General features: G+C 31.2%; 1 protein-coding gene across 1 annotated transcript in view; it reads right to left on the reverse strand.

Annotated features, from left to right (window-relative positions):
* The window catches only part of LOC108905751 (dual specificity protein phosphatase 7), a 54,611-nt gene extending 32,164 nt beyond the window's left edge, over positions 1–22,447 (reverse strand). The window contains exons 1-2 of the mRNA XM_023454153.1: positions 22,223–22,447; positions 4,394–4,697 (exon numbers count right to left, since the gene is read on the reverse strand). Coding sequence (XP_023309921.1) covers positions 4,394–4,697; positions 22,223–22,447 — 529 coding nt within the window. The remainder of the gene's footprint in view (positions 1–4,393; positions 4,698–22,222) is intronic.
* Positions 22,448–23,421: the final 974 nt, after the last annotated feature.

Below are 23,421 nucleotides of genomic sequence, written 5' to 3' on the forward strand. Positions count from 1 at the left end.
TACAGACTGCTTCGGGAAATGGAAACACCGCTCAGAAAAGTATGTGAATAGGGAATAGGAGTACTTTGAAAGACACAAGGACCAATAATGAATAAAATTAATAATAAAGTTTAAAGAATTAAAGTTCGGTTATTTTCTGAACAGGCCTCGTATAGGGAAAAAAGCAAAAAAATCGGAGCCACCGATAATCAGCAAATATGGCATGTATGTCATTCACTACTTCCGGCAAAGGCGCACCCTGCATTTTTTTCACATTTAAAAGGAAACGTCGATGTGGATAAACCGATATGTTTCTAAGAATTATAGATTTAAATTTAAAATAAGGCAGTAGGCTGTGAAATGGAAGGTTAATTAGAAACTTAAACGCTCGTTTCGCTATCTTATTGAAATAAAAAGTTATGATATCGCTTTGGTAACACAATTCTTGTCTATATTATTTATTAAAACTTTTTAAGTAGGATAAAGAGTGCTAATGTCTAGATCCGCTGAATAAACGTACAGCTAAGAATAACGTTTGACGCCCTATCACTGTCTGGAAAAGCAACTAAGGGGATTATAGACTATGATCTCTCTGTACATATTAATTAAAATGTGAATTAAAGTTTAATTATCATTGTGGATTTGATCATTTCAACAAATTCAGCAAATATTTTGAAATCTCAAAAAAAAATTAGCGAAGTAGAAATTTGAAAAGCCTTATAAACAAAAAATATTCAAGATTTTTGCAAATTTCCTATATGAAAAAGTATACAGGGTGTTTTGGAGAAAGGTGGCATAAGTTCAGGAGTTCATAAAACATCAAAAAATAAGCAGATTTCTCAGTGGACCATTTGCTTATCGTCTCCTTTTACATAGGGCATCAAAGATGATTTTTTAAATAAAATATAAACGATATATATGTTTTAACAACCAAAGGAATGGTGTGAAATTTGATGTAAATAATATAAATACGTCAATTAATAAGTATTTAACCATAGTCCTAGATGTCGCTCGCTATGACTTTTCTTTGTAACATGTTATGTCAACTTTTTGAGGTTAAGTTCTCTACAGAGTGTTTCAGATATAATAAAAAATTAATTTTCATAACAAGGGTAATTTTATTAAAATCGCTAGAATATCCCTTTTTAAAATAAAAACAATTGACTGCCACAAAATTAACACCCTCTATTCTTTAATATACAGGGTGTCCAGAAAGGATGGGATGTGCCTCGAAGGTAGCTTTTAATGACAATAAGACGATTTAGATCGAATTTCCTTAGTATAATTTTGCTTCCTTAGAAATTTACCGTCCTTTTTTATATTACATAACTTATACTATAAGCAAAATTGGAGTAAGATAACGATCTAAATTGATTTATTTTCATTTAAGTAAGGCCCATTAGTTTTTCTCTAAAACGGTGTGTTTTCAGCAAATGGAACAAGGACACATTATTTACGTAAAATGAAATTTGACATTGTAATAAGAAAAACACAAACTATGAAAAACAAAATCTTAAAAAAGTTGGCAAGCTGTCACCAAAATGTCAATGGGAAAGATTCTAACTATCGACCTTTATGAGAAGTATTTTTAAGAGACATCACCTATCTACAAAATTTGCATCAAGATTTATAAAAAAAATTATGTAATTGTCTAATACGAAAAGTTTCGAGGTAAAATGACTATAAATTTTTTTATTAAATGCTGCCTACTTCTGAGACATTATAAAAATTTAATTCTCTAAAATATTTCAACGAGAACTTAGGCATGCTGCTACAACTTCGATCGAAAATAATAATTGTTTGTTTACAGTCGGCACAGTTACTTTAATGATACTACTTATGAAGTAACTTTTAATACAATTATCCTAGAATAATGAAGACATTGTTCTATAAATGCGAATTTCCTTTCAATCGGCTTTTGTTGGAAATCTTATCGATATTCCGAGTACAACTACAAAGAGCAACCGACATTAATTCCAAAGAAGTAGATAGATTTTCGTTATAAATAGCAATTAATTGCTTTGAGCCGTTTTAATTTCAGCTTTGTTCTTTATAATTAATATTACATGATCCGTCCCAACGATTTCACTTGACATATTTTTAGTAATAATTTCGTTCGGAAAATGTCAATGCCGGCCAATAGGGATTCCGTTGAAGATTGAAAAATATTGTTTACTTGCATATACCGGATAGTCTGACAAAATCAGCTAGGTATTCAAGGCTTAGCTTCAAGAACACGGTTACTCAAATAGTTCAAATTATATTGAAAAATAGCAACCATACTTATACAGGGTGTTAGAAGTTTCACTGCCTTAATTTTAACAGACGGTAAAATACATTAAAATATACAAAAAAAACCTTGGGGTCCTAAACTCAACCACTTTTAAGGAAAAAATTATTAAAATCTCCAACTTGATATACAAAAGTTCGATTAATTAAGGAATACTGATATAACTGCGTGCAAAGAATACCATAAAATACAATGTTTATCACTTTTTGAACATCTTTATGCTTAATTCTACAAAAATAATTAGCGTTGTAATAAATTTAAAATTCGATAAAATTCATATAGAGCAATTTGACAACGGCGCGGCGGTTAACACGAGGTACTAAGGTATCCAACAACAATACGCAATTCAGTTGGTATCTGGAATTCGACAGTCGAAGACTTCCGGAACGAATTTTTGCCGCTGCCTATCAAATAAGGATAAATCCAGGTACTTTCCAGCGAGTGCGCGAACACTGGATTTGAAAGTGTCGTGGGTTCATCGAAAATGGTGGTGGACATTTTGAGCATTTATGTTGTAGTTTGTTTTGTACTTGTGCATTTAAAAATTACTGAATTTTGCTTTTTGGTAAGTACTTTATTTTGCGAAAAATTCTTAATGTTTATAAACAATTGCGCTACGATTTAAGAAAAAAATCTTATCTTGGCTCCTGTTGGTCGTAGAGGGTGTTTTTTTTAAATTTGTATTTTTTGCCAGCTATCCATTGAATCTATTTTCGGTGAGGTAGCATAAATAGCAACAATTTTATTCAAATTGTTTATAAGCGGAAAACGCACGGTTTTTTAATGCACAATTTGAGAATGTTAATGTCAAAAAAACGGTTGATATTTTTTAATAGGTCGCTTAATTACGTCGATAACAATGACGCTTTCAAAATCATGTTTGGTTTAAAATTAACGCCTGTACAGAGGCTTAAAGTTCATAACTTTTGGAGCCTCCGTTATAATCAAATTGAATTGTGCGAAAACTATTGCAACCTACAGCGCCCACTTTTGGCACACTTTTAAAGTATGACAAAACCCTCAACTTGTCATAGGTTTTATAAAATTTTAACAATAAATGCGATAGTTATAAACAAATAAAAAAATGAGCACTTTTCTTTTTTTTTGCAATAACTTTTTTTGTTTATTAACCGATTTTAATTTAACAAGTCTCATTTTGTAGATAATTTTACTCCGTACAAGCTGTCTGTGAGTCACTTTTCGCTAAAATTGATGGTTTTCCCTGCAAAGTGAAAAAACTGTTTTCCTCACTTATTTGTTTAAATAGAAAAATTAGGTATTAAAATTTTTTGACTCACGAGATGAGAGATGTCTTGTATTATGTTCCTTTAGACAATTTTACAATGATCTCGCGAATAGGAATTTTTTCGAGTAAAAATTTTATTTGCCTGGTGTAATTTGCTTGTCACAAAAAACGCGTTACCAAAGAAAAATTTGGATGATCAAAAAAATTAGAAAATGTAAAATAGTTGAAGCTCGCTTAATCTTTAATTTTCATTTTTACGAAAGTGTCATATTAAAATATGGTTTTTAATTAATAAATAGGAACAAATTTCATTTAATAATTTTATTTTTAATAATAATAAATATCGACATCAAAATTAAATTATTTAGACGTTTATATATATTTTCGAAGTCAGCACCTTCATATACTGATAGTATCTAATATCCCCATAAATAAGAATTCATAATGATCAAAACGAGATTCCGAAGTGGCCAAGGGTTAGGATTATGTTATTGTCGAAAACATGATGTAACCAAGTAGACAAGTAGAATGGGAAGAGCGACATTATGTTAAAAATAAATTTGTGCCCACACTAATGGCCACGAGACAGTAAATATTGCCAATATTTGGTAAGATACGATACAAAATTGTTACAGAGGGCTTGAAAAAAAAATGTGTGTCAGGGTTGGTGAGATGACGTTTGAATAATATTTTAATTTAGGTATTATTAAAAATAAAATGATAAAAATAAAAACAATCCACAATTCCTTATTTTTTAAACGTCAAAATCAAAATTTTTCTACGGTAATGCGATTAGGACAAAACACATAAGAGTACATAATTTTGAATACTCAAAATATGCAATCCTTGCGCTCGCGAGGTTATGATATGATCCATACCTAGTGAACTATCACATCTGTCATCTGTATCGGAACTGTCGGTGGAGCTGTTGGCCGTGGAGGAGAGACTGTCGCAGCTTCTGTGGGGCCGGTGCAGCGGAGGAGCGGAAATGCGGAGCGACCTCAACCCCATGAGAGGCAGCGGATCCGGTCCCGTGGGAGCAGTGAGGGTCCCGCCGGAGGTATCCAGTAGCTCGGAGCAACTGTCGCACCATTCGGGGAACGAAGACCTGAACGTTGGAAATCCATCTGCAACAACAAATAAAACAATACATCGAATGGTAGAAGCAAGATGCAAACAGTGCTATTTCTAGGTTTTTTATCTAGATTATCAGTGCAGTGGTTTACTTAATAGAACAAGCAATAAACAAATTAATTTGTTTGCAGTTTGTTAAGAACTAATTGTTTTAAACAGGCCAGGAAATATAGAGTTGGACGCGACTTTTTGTTTCAGCATGCTGAATTTATCACTATGGATGCTAAATATTATGTACCATAACATATTAGTTTCCACAGTCATAAAAATGGGGGGAAGATTGTGGTTAATTGTATAATTTTTACGTAAATTCACGGTTTTCGCTTATAACTTTTTTCCGTTCATTTAGACGAGAAAACAGTAATATATATGTATATTTTTTTTTCGTCTTCCAAAGACCTACAAAACTAGCCCTCGAGCGTCAAAAAATATTGATTAGATCAAAAGTTATAAACAGAAGAAATTTATTTATGACTTTTGAATTAAACATTTATAAACTGCGTTATTATTACCAGAACGTTTTGGCATCGCATCCTCTCATTCCTTATCACTGTCTAATAACTCACACGAAATCTGGAATCGGTAAGTTGAATAGTTTACAAGTTATGGCCTTATAAACAAATTAACTAATTATTAGTCTGGACGATCCCGAGGATCTTCCACAATCGCACTGATTTTTTTCATGGTAGATTTCATAATAATACATTGAAATCTATCATTTTTTTTTAATTTCAAATTTGCAACCTGGAATTTTTTTTATTTTTTAGCCTTAGTTGCAAAATGAAATATACGACGCACGAGCGTGATATAGTTATATATTATTACATATTCGGAAAGCTTATGAAAAGAGCTTTAAGTTAAAAAAAAATCGTCAAGATTCGTTGAAAAACAACGGAGTTACAGACTATCAAAGTTGACGGCCTATTGTTAAACAAATTGGTTGGTAGCGGCAAAAAAAAATACTGTCATAACCGGCAACCAGAGTACTTTCCCAGATGAAAATATTTTATTTGTGAAACTATGTTAAGTATATAAGAAATATTGTTATAAGTCAGAGGGTCGTTTGATTTTTCGGCGAGCCGTGGCGCGGCGGAAGGGTGGGGGAAGCGAACGACAGCGAGTCCGAAGAAAATGACGATAATATTCATAGTCCTGCCGTTAAAAAAGCGAAATTCGCTTAAAAATAATGTATTTGACAGTCTGTAACTCCGTTGTTTTTCAACGAATCTTGACAATTTTTTTTAACTTAAAGCTCTTTTCATAAGCTTTCCGAATATGTAAGAATTTATAACTATTTTTGCAACTTGATGCTAAAAAATAAAAAAAATTCCAGGTTGCAAATTTCAAATTTAAAAAAAATGATAGATTTCAATGTATTATTATGAAATCTACCATGAAAAAAATCAGTGCGATTGTGGAAGATGCTCAGGATCGTCCAGACTAATAATTAGTTAATTAGTTTATAAGGCCATAACTTGTAAACTATTCAACTTACCGATTATCCCGTTTCATATTTTTACATCATACGAAAGTTCAAATTTTTCTCAAAAACTTTTATTAAAAAAATGTTTCAATGTGTCTACCGGTTCAAACCTCCTAAAGCCGAGCCTGATAAAATCAGTAGCAGACTTGACGGAACCACTGTTTTTTTTCTGCAAGCATTATCATATTATATCTTTTGAAAGGGAAAAGATATTGAGAAAAGGTTTTTTAATAAAAATTGTTGAGAAAAATGAGAACTCTCACGGCAAAAAATGTAAAAAGATATGTATGAAACTGAAAAAATAATTTCAATGACACCACAGTCCTTAGGACGATAAATTTGCCAAGATGAAATTTTAGGACAAATATTTATATCAGCATATTATTTTTTTATGTTATCAGATGCAAAGGAGCCTTGTCTTTAGGCTCTTATGAAATTGTTAGTTTTGACGTTTCGTAATCAATTTATTATCATCAACATCGTCATTTTTTAAAAATACAGCCCTGTCTTTTAAAATGTATATTTATAAATCTACGTTCATTGTGGTAGTTTAATTAAGTTTCTAATACATTTCACCCATCATACATAAATAAAAAAACCAGTTGAATCTTCTAAGGTCAGAGGCAGCTCAAAAGAGAAGTACCTAAATTATTTTTAATACGTATGATTATTTGGATGACGTGAATCTTTGCGTACTTTAATTACATATTTTTTCAAATTCATTATTTGATTAAAAGTTAAGTTTCTGTTTTAAGATATTCAAAATTACTAAAATTCAACCTAAAATTTAGGCACAACACTATCTTCATACTACAAAATCGATACATTTTATTTTATTTATTTAAAAACTGGAAAACAATCGTCCTGAAATTTTTACTAAATGTTTCACAATAATAGTTGTTTACATTTTTTCCGTAGGACAAGTCTGCACACGTAGTGTGCATCACCTTAAGAGCTGTCGTCAAGTTGAGATGAAACTCCCCAATATTAATACTCGCTGTATTTTGAAAACTGTTAATCTTACGCCCCTGTAATATACAACTTTTTTGTTCATTTATGATTACTCTATCTCATGCTGAAGTTATGGCAGTCAAACTTCTTACACCTTGTATATTGGAATAAGTAGGAATACGTCGGAATAAATATTAATAATCTTCTAATAAGCCGGAATCAGTATACATTTTGAAGGTTACTTGGTCGCCCTGGCACATTACGTCTTGAAACTAAGAAATCGATGCAAAAATTTTGTTTCAAAATCACCAATGCAGCTCCGTTAAAGCTAAATCATTCCAATTTTTTTATATAGCGGTTTGCGTTTTGAACCACCCAGTCATTGCAGATACAGTCCTCCGCTCTTTCATGTTTCCTATTGGAATTCTTTCAGACTGATTAACCAGTCAACATTTCGCTTAACGAGCTGACTCATGTAGAACCCAGCAGCAGGAGGCATTGTGTCTTACTTATTATTAGTAGTTAACCTATTGACCTGTTTCTATCTAATCAATAAAGCCGTTTTAGATTGAATGAAGTCCGACGAATGAACCGCTGCTTGCACTATTCCACAGGTTGATTCGTTGATTGTTCCGCACGGAGCAACGGTGCATACATGATGATGATGATGTCGCCGACGTTATTGTGGTTTTGATATGTGTGACTGCACGTGGAAATGAAGGACGTATGTTCAGCGGCACGGACTGAATAGTAGTAGGTAGTATGGCTTTTTCTGGGAACAAAGCAGGAAACGCATGATATAATAGGAATTGTTGCTCATTTGTACGCTTCAGGTAAATGATTCATCCTTTTGTCACAATCGCTTTTTAGTGGCGGCCGTTGTGGTGGCAACAGTTGTGAAAATTTAATTACTAATAAAAGCTGTTACAGATATCCTCTTGCAACATCGATTATTACATTAAAGATGCATGCCATTCGGAAACGCAAACAGAATAAATGATTCTCCAATAATTATAAATCGGTACAATTATTATTTTTTAAATTGACTTGCATGGATAATGAAGATGATGTATTGAGAATGAAAAAGCACTTTTCAAGCCTTCTGTTAATATTTTCAATTCAAATTACAGGGCAACGCTAGAAATATACAATATAGTCAGGGTGTGCCAAATATACATATAAACATTTATTTTTCGAAAAACGTTATTGTTATTGTTTTTACCCTCGGTAAGAGCAAAATTATGTTATGAAAAAGAAATCTAAATATATTCCTATTGGCTGAGAGTTACTGATACGAAAGGATGTACTTTGGTATAGTTATTTTTTACTAATTAATAATCCTGATTTTTTTCCTTAAACCATTGCCTAAAAAGGATATCTTAAATCAAGATTAATATATTTATTCATATTTGACATTGGATTGAGACGACTTGCTTTCTTGGGGCATGAAAATCTTTTGCCAATCTATTGAGAGTAAACTTTTGTCTCAATGTGACTCCATGAATTTGTGATAGTTCCATAAGCACTGAATATTGGGACAACATGTACACTTGCTGAAGGTTTATTCTATCAAAATTTTTAGCAGCGAGACGTGCGTTTTATTGATGATATACACTGTTCCATATTTCCTCTTTTGTTATCTGCAAAATGTTTCGGATTAATAAAAAAAAAATTAACCGGCTTTTCAACTTCTGGATACAGCATTCCATACTGAAAGGCGTAATACAGCCATCATTTTTCACCGTGTCAAGTCTCAAACGGATCATTCCAGCGAGCTGTTCAAAGCAGGCACATTTCACCCTATATAACCCACCTACTGTATCGATTGAATTTTTTAAAAGCATTATTGTGTTTACCCCTGTTTTCAGGAAATTATCCCATCTCGGTTATATCGAATTTTCCGATCAAATTAAAAACAAATATTTTATAAATCTTGAGACCAAAAATAAACAAGTCTGCAGCAATATACCCGAAGTAGAATTTTTATTTAAGTAACAGCAATTCGTGAAGGTCCTGTGACATATCAGTTCTTTTAATCCTGATAAAATTTTACATTATTTCAGCGTTTATACCAATTTTCACCGAATAATTTCGTAATATTTCCAGATTTTCAGATAAAAATGTATTCATATATTTTCATATCCATTTTCCAATCACAACTCAAATTTTATGTAAGTATATGTCCACATATACATAAATTTGTTTTTGTTTATTTAAAACCAGAACTTTAACATTTATTTTTGTATATAAAAAAACGTCTTATTATTTAATTGCTGCCTAAAAAGAAATACTGTAATTAAATTTTGTTTTCCTAATCTAAATAGTTTAAGCAGGAAAATGAGTCCCCATTTTGTCTTATAAAGGATGAAAAGTAAAATATTTTCTTTAGTTTATTATTAGGCGTTCGGAATATATTCTATAAATTTCAATAAATTTGAAAAATTCCCTAATATTTTCCTGACATTCCCAGATCTATAAAACTCTGATGATTCCAAGTTTTCCCGGTTTGCCAGATTAGTATATGTAGGTACATCCTGTTGTTTTTATACAAACTTGCATTACAAAAAACATGACAAAATAATTACATGATCAAACTATGGGGACTGCATAACGAAAATAAGAAAATATTATGTATTTTGTTAGATGATATCATTTGAAGAGATTTTAAGAAAATGTATAAAATTTAGTATTTTTAATAGCCTTAAGGTAAATTAAAACCATTGCACCAATCAAGTTGAAAGTTTTAGTATTTGTGTTCTTAGCGTGACAATTTCACAAATAATATCCATTTTGCGTTCATCTGTAAAGAATCTGTTTTTTTTACGAAATAAATACAACCTAAATGTTTTTATTCCTCACGACTGAGACAAAATACATAATTAAAAGTTTAAGTAAAAATGGCTAGTTGAAAGTAAAAAAACGTTTTCATAATAAAAGTAATTATTAAGTAAAGTTATAAATGATATCCCAGAAATAATTAATTTTTTCCTCTTGGTCCGCTAATTTTTATTTTGATTTGCAAGTCCAAATAATTGTCTATGTGAAGAACATAAAAGTTTAGGCACAGTAGTATAGTAGTTATAATCCATCAACAAGGTGCATGTAACACCTTCGAAAAAATGATTATTATTCTTGAAAATATCTCCCCTAAAAGCGTATCTACTGTAATTTTTTGTTCTGAAAATGTTGCCCCAATTGAAAGATTTCTTTGAAACTGACATTATATGGTAAGAAACCCATTTTGACCTTAAAAATCACATACTAAATTGATTCGACTATTGTATAAAGAGGACAAATTAAAATTAACCATAATACAGGCACATAAAATAAAAAAAGTTCATGTTCGGTATATCAGACCTCTATGTATTTTGAGATCAAGGTTTTCTAACCTCAAAAAATACGTGGAAATAGCAAAAACTGATGCTCATTTCTGATGAAATGCTATGTAGCTAACTTCACGAGAAACAACCATGCGTGTCATACGTTAATAAAAAAATAGATGCCCATTACCCAAGTACGCAATACTAGGATATAGGTTAGAATTCCAACATAACATTGAAAACGGCGAGAAACCTTTAAATATGTTCAAGTTCTAAGGAAATCAAGTCAGTAATACTCTAGCGCGTTTTTTAAAAGAGTCGAGTACAGAATTGACACCAAAATTGATTAGGGTAATAATGACTACTTACTGGTCTCCAGCAAGAACAGTGGGGTTTCAAATTTCGAAGAAAATCAATATCCCAGCTGTATCTGAACCCGGAAAAACTTGGCGCACGGTACGAGTGTACTTTAAAGGGTTGATAAGGGTGGTGCTAACAAGGTGTGAGATTCCTGTACACCGGTTACTTGGATTAGATGGTTTGATAGTCTTGAGGATTGGAACAAATGAAAGTTGCTGGCATCCGTTTCAAATGAGTACACGCATTTTTTCAGGTTACATTGAAATTCTAATGCACGTCCAAAACAGATTTGACTACATAAGCAGTAAAATATATAGATATCTTTCTGAAGAAATGGATTTATCAATAGCTTCACGAATGAATTTCAAGACAAACTTTTTTATTGTATAAAGAAAACAAAACATAGAATTCCTGTTAGTTTCGCTTTAGTGGTAAAAGTGTTGTCAATACGCTATGCATTTTTCCACCTTTTTTTATCTACTTATACAATGAAACCAGATCAGAAAGAGTTATCATTTTCAAGATAAAATGGTTTTTAGGTTCTTCTCAAAACTACTAATTATGAACTTGTCCCTTTTATATGTAACAATCGATTTAATTGTATTCTATTCTTAATGAAACGTTATGTTTGTAAAATATTATCTACAAGTTAAAATTATTTAAGGGGTTTGGAAATTTCAAGAAATTCCTTTTTTTTATTTTTTTATCTAATAGTACATTTCAAGAATATTTCACCAAAGTTTCAGGTCAATCGGAGTAAAACTGTAGGATAGAGAGAGCCTTTGGAAGTTCCTCTCATTAGGCTCGGCCGGCCGGGAGCGTCGCAGGTATATCAAGCCAGCTGCTTAGCTATTGTTTATCTGTCTTTCTCGCTCACTTCTTTCGATTTCTGAGTTATTTTTATTAAATATTTTAATTTTATAGAGCTTGAATCAACGATTCTATGCAAGTTAAAAATGTATATTATCTCCGTTGTATTCCTTCTTGAAACTCTAATCGCTTTTTTCGTAAAACTCTATTTTTGAAGACAGTGGACCCGATTTTTCAAAAACTAATGTACCGATCTTATTGAAATTTTGTATACTTTTTCTAGACAGGATTGACTAGTGATTGAATGAAATTCAAATTTCAATGTATGTACTTTTCATCCTACTAACGAAAATATTTTGATTTCAGATAAAGCTATCATGAGTTATCCTGATCACCTCCAAGATAACTGTTTTCTAAGGGGTCTCAGAAAACCAGGTCCCGACGATTAAATGTTAATTTTGTAAAATGTTATTTAAATGTTACTCTTTTATATGCTTAAAAGTTAGAACAATTATTTTGTTATATTAAAAAAAAATAGAGAAAATGCTTTTTTAACCTTCAAACCCCTTAACAGATTGTATTACTATTCAGATCTCGCAAGGTGTCCAATTAATTTCCATTTTTTTTGTTTTCCTGATCTAACGGAATAATTTGCGGCCTAAAACAGTGTGGCGTGCAGCATGACCTCCATTGCACCTGGCCACACGGAAATCCCGTGTAACACTCCTACAGGTACTCACTCCGGGCACGAGACATGGTTCATCCCGTTTCCTAGCAACGATGCAATACAGAGAAAGTAGGTCCAGCTTGCTGCAGGCACCCTGTCATGTGCCGCGTTTCTCTTGTTTCCGACCCCACCAACATCATCCAGGCCAGACTGCTGCGGGAATGTAGGCTACCCCAAATGCACTTTTACTCGATTTGGCATCGATCGCCACTTCTGCGGTTCCAGGAAGTTCTGGATAAAAATTAACCGACTTTCGACCTTAGTGGAATCCTTTTTATAAAAAATCTGAAGGCTTGATGAAAAGTATGTTTAACGAAGGTTGGTATTATATAGAACAACGGAACAGACTTAGATGTACATACTTTTTTTATACAAATCTTAATTTCGACTTTTCAATTTGAGCCTCCCCCTGAGAAAATATTGAAATCTCAAAATGGCCGAAAAAATTTAGTTCATATTTGCTTAGCTTTTTCTAGTGACGACAAAAAATTTCTGCAAAAAGCATGTCAAAAATGACAATCGTTGTTGGTAACTGTTATATTAATTATGTGTACCTAATTGGCAAGGAAAAATTATTTATTTTTTTGCTCGTAAACCATTAAGTATACGAAAAAATGGGAAGAGTAAAAAAGTTTCTAAATGAAATCGAAATAAAACCAAGGGGTGCTAATTTCTTTCATTCAAAGACATAAACCAGAAAAAAGACTACCAAAAAATAACATTGAACTAGTTGCTAACGTGTACCAAAATTGGAATTTCCAAGTTTAACCGTTTTCGTGAAAAAAAATTAAAGCTAATTTTTTCGGCGATTTTGAGATTGAATATTTTTCAGGGGGGGGGGCTCAAATCAGAAAAAATATATTGGAAGTAAGTACCCCCCTCCTAAAATTACTTTCAAAGCACCTCCTTAAAATATTTGCAGATCATTATGAAACACCCTGTATATAAAGATGCAATAGAAGTGTTAAAGGAGCATATTGAAATGAAAAATAATTGCATTGTTCGAATTTGCGATTAAAGAATTATTTTCCTTCATCAAAATTTTGGCAGAACCCCATTGAATTATACAGTGTCCGATTAAGTCGGGACCATTTGGGAAACTTTTTTATTATTGGTTTTATGAAAAAAAGTTATTCTTGATAAGAAGTTCTGCACGGCCTAAAACCCAAAATGAAGTAATCAGATTTCAATTTTTTGCAGTCGTATACGAGGTTTGTCGAAAAATGTAAATTTTGCTCGAGTAAAGTACAATTACAAGTTATTTTTTACAATATCTACAATCGTTATTAAGAAAAGTTGATCCTAATAGAAAACTACGGTCAGATATCCAATATTATCCATCTACCACTAAAAAACAGATTTTGTTACTTTTACATAATCTCTGTATTAGCATTGATAATTTATTGATCGACATTAAATCTAGCATGCACTGACACACCAATGAATTCAATACAATAAATGTTTTATGATTTGTAAAATTAAATTATAATTTATTTGATTATTTCCTACCATGTTTATATACCCAAAAATTATTAAAGATTGTTTTAATGATGGATAATATTGGATATCTGACAGTAGTTTTCTATTAGGATCAACTTTTCTTCATAACGATTGTAGATATTGTAAAAAATAAAAAATGAAAGTACTTTACTCGAGCAAAATTTACATTTTTCGACAAACCTCGTATACGACTGCAAAAAATTGAAATCTGATTACTTCATTTTGGGTTTTAGGCCGTGCAGAACTTCTTATCAAGAATAACTTTTTTTCATAAAACCAATAATAAAAAAGTTTCCCATATGGTGCCGACTTAATTGGACACACTGTATATCCGTTTTGCCAGGGTGAAAGATGTTGAGCATACAACTCTAAAAAATAATTAAAAACAAAAAGTCACACAGAAGACGAAATCAACATTAACATCAACATACAACTGCCAAAACAACATAAACACACAACTGTCAAAACAACATCAACATCACATCAACAGAACATCAATATCACATCAACATACAACTGTCAAAAATAAATAATAATAATAATAAAACATGTAAATTTTAAAATATTAAGAAAAGCAAGATACTATTACTATTGCAATCAATAAATAATAATTATTAGTTTCTCTGTATATTTCTTTGTTTTGTCGATCTACTTTTTGGCCAAGTTGAAGTATGATCTGAAAAGTACCATGAGTAAGAGCATGTATATCGAGGTTTAAACCCAATTATGATATCCTTTTATAAATCACTCCAAATATTTACATTTCTGGTCTGGCATTCGTCAAACTTTACCGAAATATAATAAGTTTATTTTCACTGCACTAAATATTTAGTTTTGCTTTAATTGAATTTCCCCGGATAGGCGCCTGCTAGGATATCCAGACGTCTTTTTTTAAATCTAATTATTAACTGGGAACTGTTAATCGTGACAAGAGAAGCAACCGCTGTTTTATTGTGATCAACATTTGCGAACAATCTAATACTACTGAAACGTTTTATTTTTCTCTCTTCCTTTTTTCAAACAATTCATATTAATTTAATCATACGTATCATATTTACTAATTAAAAGAGTAAAGTAAGATCGTATCTGTCGTGGCTGTTTCCGACTATTTCAAAATAAGGTAAAAATGCGAGAGCAAATAATAAAATATATAGGTATTTAAAAGAAAATTGATTATTAGTTTTAATTATATTTTTCTTAAAGTTCCTCCATAACATTGAAATTTCATCTCACAACACAGAATACTAATTTGAGATTCCATTAAAAGAAGATTAAGATACATTATTCGCTCTAACTTATTAATAATCTGGCGAATTTAATTCATCCGCTTCGCTCCCTGTAGAATTAATATCAGTTATATCCCAAGTGAAAACACAGAGCTATTCTCGTGTTAATTTTTATTTCCTGAACTGGTAAAACTGTGTGCTGATAAAGTTTAGCGTTCGAAATACACTTCAGTTTTAATTTAGAGCAGGAAAGCAAAAATGAAATAAAATAAAATACAAAAATTAATTAACTATCGATTCGTTTGTTCTATCAAATAAGATTATAATATTTTGAAGAATTTATCAACGATTCTGCTTTCGACTTAAATATCACACAATAAGTAAGGTTATATATTTTTTAATATGGTAGGTACGCTTTCAATAAAATTATATTAACACATTAACTTTATATTTTGTATTTGTTTTGCGACCCTGAAAATAAAAAATAAATAAATTATTTAAGAATATATGAATTTTTATTTATTTATTTATTTTGACAAATAACCAGAAATGTCACATTTACAATGTAGATACCTATTTGTTCGAGATTTCATTAAATGAGGTACTTATGTTCAGAAAATAATCGAATTCCTTAAATTGCGCGCATTTTGAGATATTTAGTAATATGCGGTTGGCAGCATTGCGCTATACATAACCTCTGTAACCACATATTCTTGGATTGTTGATATGTCATTTAATTTCCGTGATATTGTAAGAAATTTGTAATTTGCCACTTTCGAACAAGCGGCATTATAAATTACAAATTTCTTTACGCCAAAAAGTAAATTTGAGTTTCAAACTAACTCCATTTTATAGAAAAACTGCGTTAAAATGGGAAACAGTCTGTTATTTGTTTACCACCATGGTTTAATTTTGAAATTAGAAACAACATTCAAGAGAAAAACTTGGCACATACGAACTATAAAAAATATAAAACTGTAAATTATTTAAATAAGTTTAGAGATCTGAGGGCATTAATTAAAGATCAAATTAGTAACGCATATAGAGAATATATTAACATGGAAAATATAATTCAAAATGATCCATCTAGGTTTTGGTCGTTTGTTAGGTATAAACAACATAAAACAAGGATTCCATGCAGCGTATATTGGGGTTACTTTACGTATGAGACAACTCAGTGTATTGTGGATACAATACAATCTAATCAAACGTATACCGGTAATAATGATATTTTAAACAGCGATATTATTAATAAGATTTCTAATGTGACCAGAGAAGATATTATTCATGGCATAAAGAAACTTAAAAATAAATTGACATCTGAAATTGATAATGTTCCCAGCTTTATAATTAAGGACTGTGCAGCTGCGTTCGTTGAAACATTACTTATTTTATTTAACCTTTGTCAACATCAACATACCCTGAAATCTGGAAAACTGCTCGTATATGTCCTGTTCACAAATCTGGTGATACTTTTCTATTAAATAATTACAGAGCAATATCAATTCTTTGCAACTTTGGGAAACTTTTTGAAATAATTTTGTACAATAATATCTACTGTTCTGTTAAAATTATTATATCCCCATTTCAGCATGGATTTATGGAGAAAAAGTCAACAATTACTAATTTGTCAATTATTACGCAATTTATATCTGACAATTTGGATTCTCACGGGCAAGTAGATGTTATATATACCAATATACAGAAAGCTTTCGATCAAATTGATCATTACTTATTAATATCAAAACTTAAAACAGATAGGTTTCTATCACACTTTGATCGACCTGTTTAAATCTTATTTACTAGGCAGATCTCATTTTGTAGAGTATAGGGGCTATAAGTCAAAAACATATATCGCCAAATCAGGAGTGCCACAAGGATCGAATTTAGGGCCGCTTTTATTTTTAATATTTATTAATGATATAACATCTGATATAACCTGTCAAAAGTTATTATTTGCTGATGATCTAAAAATATTTAGTAATGTTACATCAGATAATGATTGTTCGAAGCTTCAAAATGATTTAAATAAGATAAATGAATGGTGTTCTACAAACTCATTGAAGCTGAATATATCTAAATGTAAAATAGTCTCATACACGAAAAGGGGGACAGTTTTAAAGTATAATTATCTAATTAATAACATTGCTATTGAACGTTGTTTGTCTTATAAAGATCTAGGTATATTGTTTGATTCTAAACTGGCTTTTACGGACCATATTAACAATGTAGTATGTTCGGCTTCTAAAACTTTGGGATTTGTTATTAGAAATATGAGAGACTTTTCGAATGTTGATTCAATGAAATTATTATATGTGTCACTCATTAGAAGTAAATTAGAATACGGATCCATTATCTGGTACCCTGTATATCATAATTATATTTGTCAAATAGAGTCGGTGCAGCGGAGGTTCTTGAAGTTTATTTATTTTAAAAGAAATGGTGCTTATCCTGATAGAGGTATAGACAATAAGGTGTTGCTTCAAGCTTTCCAATTGCAGTCATTATTGCTTAGAAGAAACTGTTCAGCAATTGCTTTTGTTTATAATTTAATAAACTACAGAATCGACTGCCCTGCTCTATTGGAAAAATTAAATTTATTTGTTCAAGTATAGAAACTCGGCATAATGTTACCTTTTATTGTGATCTTGCAAATACTAATGTAATGAGAACATCACCTATTTTTAACGCATGCACTGTTTTTAATTCTATATCATCTTTGGGTGACCTTCATTTTGATAGTTTACTCCAAATAATTCCTGTGTAACGAAGAAAAATTTAATGTAAATTTATAACTGTTTCGTATATTCTGATTACATCTTATAAAAATGTATTGCTGTTTGCCTATTTGCTATAAAGCCCTCTTAAAGTTCAGTTATTTTCTCAACAGACCTCGTATACACAACGTTTCATTATCAAACTATTGAATAAGAATGACTAAAACAAAAGTGTATCAAACTAATGAAAATTTAACTAGTAATATTTTTACTGGAATCAAGAACAATAGTTTCATTGTGATTTTCTGATCAACCAACAGATAGTCACAAAATCAACACCTTTTAATTTTTTTTCACTTTTTAGTATAGAAAAATAATCATTTAAATAAAAAAAATATAAATAGATGCCAGAGAAAAATAATTACAAGCAATATCTTATAATAACTTTATGATTCTAAATTCTAGACAGAAAATAAACAATTTATATACCTACGAGTACTTAAAATGAAATCAGCAATGATTTATGTCATTTCAAAAGAAATATTCCGATTCCAGGAAGTTTTCTGAGAAATACATTCATGTAAGTCAATCAGACATTTGCAGCATTTTCCGTTATTTCCGGTTATACGACACATGCTTCACTCTTTAAGAAAGCGCGTTATTATTATTATTAGTCATTTGGTGTTATGCAATGTGGAAGCAAACACCAATAATGTGGAACGAGTTTCACCACCCTATTTCCAGTCTAGCTATTTCCAAGTAAAAATTGCGTTATAATGATAAATTTTTCACCATGGAAATGCGGTTATTAATAAGGATGTTTATGCACCGAAATGTTCTTAGAAGAATATTCTGAGAAATGTTATAATAATCAGTTTCAGTAATAAGAACTGAATTTGATAGAAATAGATTACACATCAGAAACACAACGTTTCGCAATTTTCTTAGTATATTCCTTACTGTTTAATTGGGAAATACAGTAAATTGGAAAAATTTATCAAATTTAGAGTTGTATCGCTAAACTAGTGCAGCTTCCTTTAATTTTTGGCATAGAAAGATCACGGAGATCATGTAAACATCAGAAAATGCACGTTTCCTGTTTTGTCCAGCAAATTTGTAAGATACTCAATAATTGTGATTAATACAAACATGTGTTAATAGTTTCCAAAAAGCATTCTACATAGTCTGATTATGTTTACAGTAGCGTACGCGTTTTTCTGTAGACGTGCAAAATTCAGGAATTATTTATTACATTAAAAATTGGTAAACATTTTACTGATTTATTTAAATAATTAAACACTTAAGCATTAATATGCTCCAAATTTATTTACAGCAGTGAATACACAGAACGTGAATTACATTATATCTATTTTAACCACTTTGTACAATGTTTCCAGAAATTGAGCGCTGACAAATTCAGGATGACTGACAAAACGACTTGCTGATTGAAATCTTTGAAATGTACTCATTTTCTGTTCCAGTTTACTTAGAATTCTGACTAAGTGCAAAATAATGCTGCTACTTATAATTTTCTACAGAAATTGTGTATTGTAAGAAAAGACTTTATTTTCAAACGCTGATATTTTTGAGTCAGGCCATATTTTTAAATAATTTCAAAGGAGTTAATACAATTTCTTAAAAAGTAGAATATTTCTATTACTGGTAAACGATATTTCTTCACATCTGACCATAATAACCAAAAAAACTGTTATTTCATTTTTTTTCTTTTTTTTTAGAAATACATGGTAATATTACTTTTCATTAATTCTTACCCAATAATGTTACCTACTTTCTAATACAAGAAGTGCCCAATAAATGAGATTTAAGTACAATTTTATTTTTTTAACACGCTTCCCTTCATAATAAATAAATAGATCATTCTCACATCGTATATTATTTTTATTGCTAATTAAATTCGTTTATACTGTATTAGTTGGTGGTGTAGCGATTTAAGGCGTCAGACGTTTAATCGTTGTGGCTGAGACCGTGGGTTCGATCCTTTCGGCTGGACGACCAACTGTAGTTGCACAAAGTACCTGCTGCAAGTACTGCAGAGTACTCATGTTATTGTGTTCACGTTATGTATGACCTCCATTTATCAGTAAAAGCTCAGTATTTCTAAAAAAAATAATTTATTGTGAATATAGGGAAGGCAATAGCAGGAGAAGACCATAAACATTTTTATTAAGGTATTTCAAGGTCAAAAAAGATGCTTGCTAAAGGTAGGTTTACACAAATCAATGACGTCCAGACGAAAAAAGTCTATTCTGATACTGATCTCACATGGTACTGATATGGGTATAAATGGTGCTTAACTCGCTTATTTATTTAACTCTTATCTTCCTATTGCATGATATAAGTTTGAATTTAAGAGTTCTGTGTAACATGGACAACACTGGATTCTCAATAAAGTTTTCATATAGTTTCTCAAAAAAAATGTATTTTAAACAAATCTCTGGCAAAATAATGAAATTATCTTCTCATCTGTTTCTCTAACGTAAACTCGCCGGAAAAAGAGAAAACTTCTGATTGAACTATTTTTTGACGCCCCTTAAAATAAATCATGTCGACCCCACTTAATACGTAACCAGAAACATGTAGGATACCTGCAATTTCCATTTCCGGATTTTCTGGAACCGAAAATGGGGCAGTCTGTGCATTTATTTCAGACGCCACCATCCCAAGAACGACAGAATTACTTACTAAATTCGCGGAACGTTTATAACCTAACCACTGTTTACATTTTATAAATAGACGGAGCTTTGACAAAGCACACATTATCCGTTATGACCGTGAAATCCGATTGAACTTGCCGACCGAAACATCCTTTGCACTAGGAAGTTCTCACTTATGCCAAAGACCGAAATAACCGGGCAGTTGAAAAAATAACCGCTGAAATCGATAGAGCTGTTATAATTAGAGCTTGTTTTAATATATGCCGTGTATAATGATTATCTGGTATTCAAATTTCACACAAGAGTAAGAGCAGCAAACGGTGCATAATGTTTATGACGTTGGCGAAAGACGGACTATTTTTAGCCTTACCATGCTGGTGATATAATTTCATGTGGATTGCTTTGCATTAATCACCATGTTTACACGTCTCGTTTCAGTTGTTGTTTTCTTATAAATGGCATTTCTTTAATGTTGCGACAAACTTTAAGGAGCGATTTCTTGCCAAAACGCAAGGTCTGCTCCTTTAACAGGGTTTGAAAATTGCAATCATTAATGGTTTTTCATGGTATCTTTTTATGGAGCCAAAGGATATGAGCATTACAAAAAAAAATCAATGTACAGACTAGTTTCTATTTTAGATTGGTACCACATTATTTTCTTTTCCTAAATAATTGTACGTTGAGGATTTGCGAAAATAATACACTGCTGTCAACAGCTGCCATTGTGCATCTCTCAAACATTTAATACGACAGGTGTTTCCGTGTACAATTTACCATCTTTAAAATACCTACATAAATAGTGAAATGAGCGATGTGCACTTGATTTATCGTCTTGACAACGGCAACGCATTAGGAATTAGACCCTTTATGGAAAACGTTATTAAGATCGTGTTATCATCATACGATGTTTAATTGTTTACACCCTCGTCTCGGGGAAACAGGAAGTTTTAAAAAACTTACCGCTGAAAATGGGCATCCTCAAACAGTTACTCCTTAAAAGGAAATTCTTAAAAAATATCTTTTGTCCGCCTATCGTACTCAATGAGTAGAAGCACCCGAAAATTATCCACGTAGAATGACACTGTCTGAATTCCCGGGAAATCTGGCCTTACTCGAGACGAGAAAAAAGTGTCGAGAAATCGAGAAATTTAAAAATCACGCGCGTCTTAAGTTCTTGACTAGTTAGTTTTGTTCATGCGTTCAATTCGTTTCTCGACAAATAACTTAGCGGTTAAAGTGGTTTCTCGACTAGCTCATGATTTATTTATTTTAAGTTTTCAAGGCTTTAGTTTACTTTGATGATTCTTATTTTTTTAATGTATCTTGTTATAAGTCTTTGTAGAAATTTTATTATAAGCAGATACCTAATGTTGATGTTGATTCTGAAAATATTTAGTACCTGTTCCTTTAGTTGATTATTTTATGTTTGTTTTGTTAATGTGATTGTGATTATAAGTGATAAATTAATAGGAAGAACGGTTCTGTATCTTTAAATTAAAGCTTGTTTTTTTAAAGATTTCTTCGATTAAATTCCTTATTTACTATTTATTTAATTAAAAGACTGCATGATTAATGATTATTAATAATTATTATTGGAAGAAAACTACGATTCAAAAACATTGAAATAAACATAAGTATATTGAAAGTGTTTAATAAAAAAACAAGTTAAAGGTTTTNTGTTTTCTGTATCTAAAGAGAGTGCTAAATCCGAAAGAAATTTTAGCTGAGATTTCGTTGTGTGCACAGTGTAAAGTGCATTTGCATCCACCTTACTTTGGACATTTTTACATAAAAAACTAAAAACGTCATCTTCCAAATCATCATCACTATCTATACTTGGTTGTATTTCATACGTTCCTGCATTATCCGTCTGCAATCCCTCTTCTCCAATAATATTTTCGTCAAAGTTTTCCTCATCTGTAATTTCATCTGTTTCTGGCGGCACATAAAAAACATCAACCAATTCAGCATTTTCACAATCTGAATCCTCTTCTAACAAAGCAAGTTTAGTGGTTAGTGCCCTTTTCATTTTCTATTTTGACAAATAACTGCAATAATATAAACAAAATTATATCTCTATAGCTTCTATACTACTCAAAAATCTCTTACCTCATATTGGCACTAGATGTATCCAAAAAAATAACTATTATGCATTACAAAAAACTTTAGTTCAAACAATATTTTATACAAAAATTACACTTTTTTAGACAAAGGAAAACCAAGAACTACACTCTGCTAATAATGAACTGATATATGATCTGACAAGTCCTGTATTTTATATGCCAATATTTGTCCAGACTTACATAGGAGTGAATAAATGAATAATATGTCAATCGTTATCGGCCAAAGGTGCGCACGCATCCACTACATATAAGTATCATTAAGACCATCGTTTTGAAAACATATGTAAAAAACTACATGAGTATCAAAATAGATCTTTTATTTACGCCTGGCTCAAAAAAAAAATAGTCTGCCCATTTTTACTAACTTAGAACAATATTTGTTTGAAAATGTGTGAAAAAAGTTTTAAATATCGTATTTTCTTTTAAAAAATGATATCAAAACAATATTATTTTTAATTAAATAAAAATACTAGTACACTCTCTGGACTGTTGACATAAGATTTTGTAGGTAGGAAAGCATAAAATTTTACGGATGATCTCAAAAAATATTAAAATAAAAGGGTGCGTTTACGCACCTTTGGCCGCTAATGGGTTAACACCAGTTTTCTCTTAATGCATGGATAGCAATTGTTGAAGACTTTCTGATTGACTTTTTCATTCTTCCGGCAAGTTGACTGGAGAAGTTTACCAACACTGCTAAAAGAAGTCCCTGTTTTATTAAGACAACAAATGTTTAAATACGACGGTGTTCCAGTTCATTTTAGTTGCTCGACATTATTTGGATGTTGCATGTCCAAATCATTGGAGAGGTAGAGGAGAAATACAAACTTCACCTTCACTGTCTCCAGAATTAAACTCTCGATTCTTTCTGTGGGGACAT

Source organism: Anoplophora glabripennis, unplaced genomic scaffold (assembly GCF_000390285.2).
Source record: "Anoplophora glabripennis isolate ALB-LARVAE unplaced genomic scaffold, Agla_2.0 scaffold181, whole genome shotgun sequence".
Lineage (NCBI taxonomy): Eukaryota > Metazoa > Arthropoda > Insecta > Coleoptera > Cerambycidae > Anoplophora > Anoplophora glabripennis.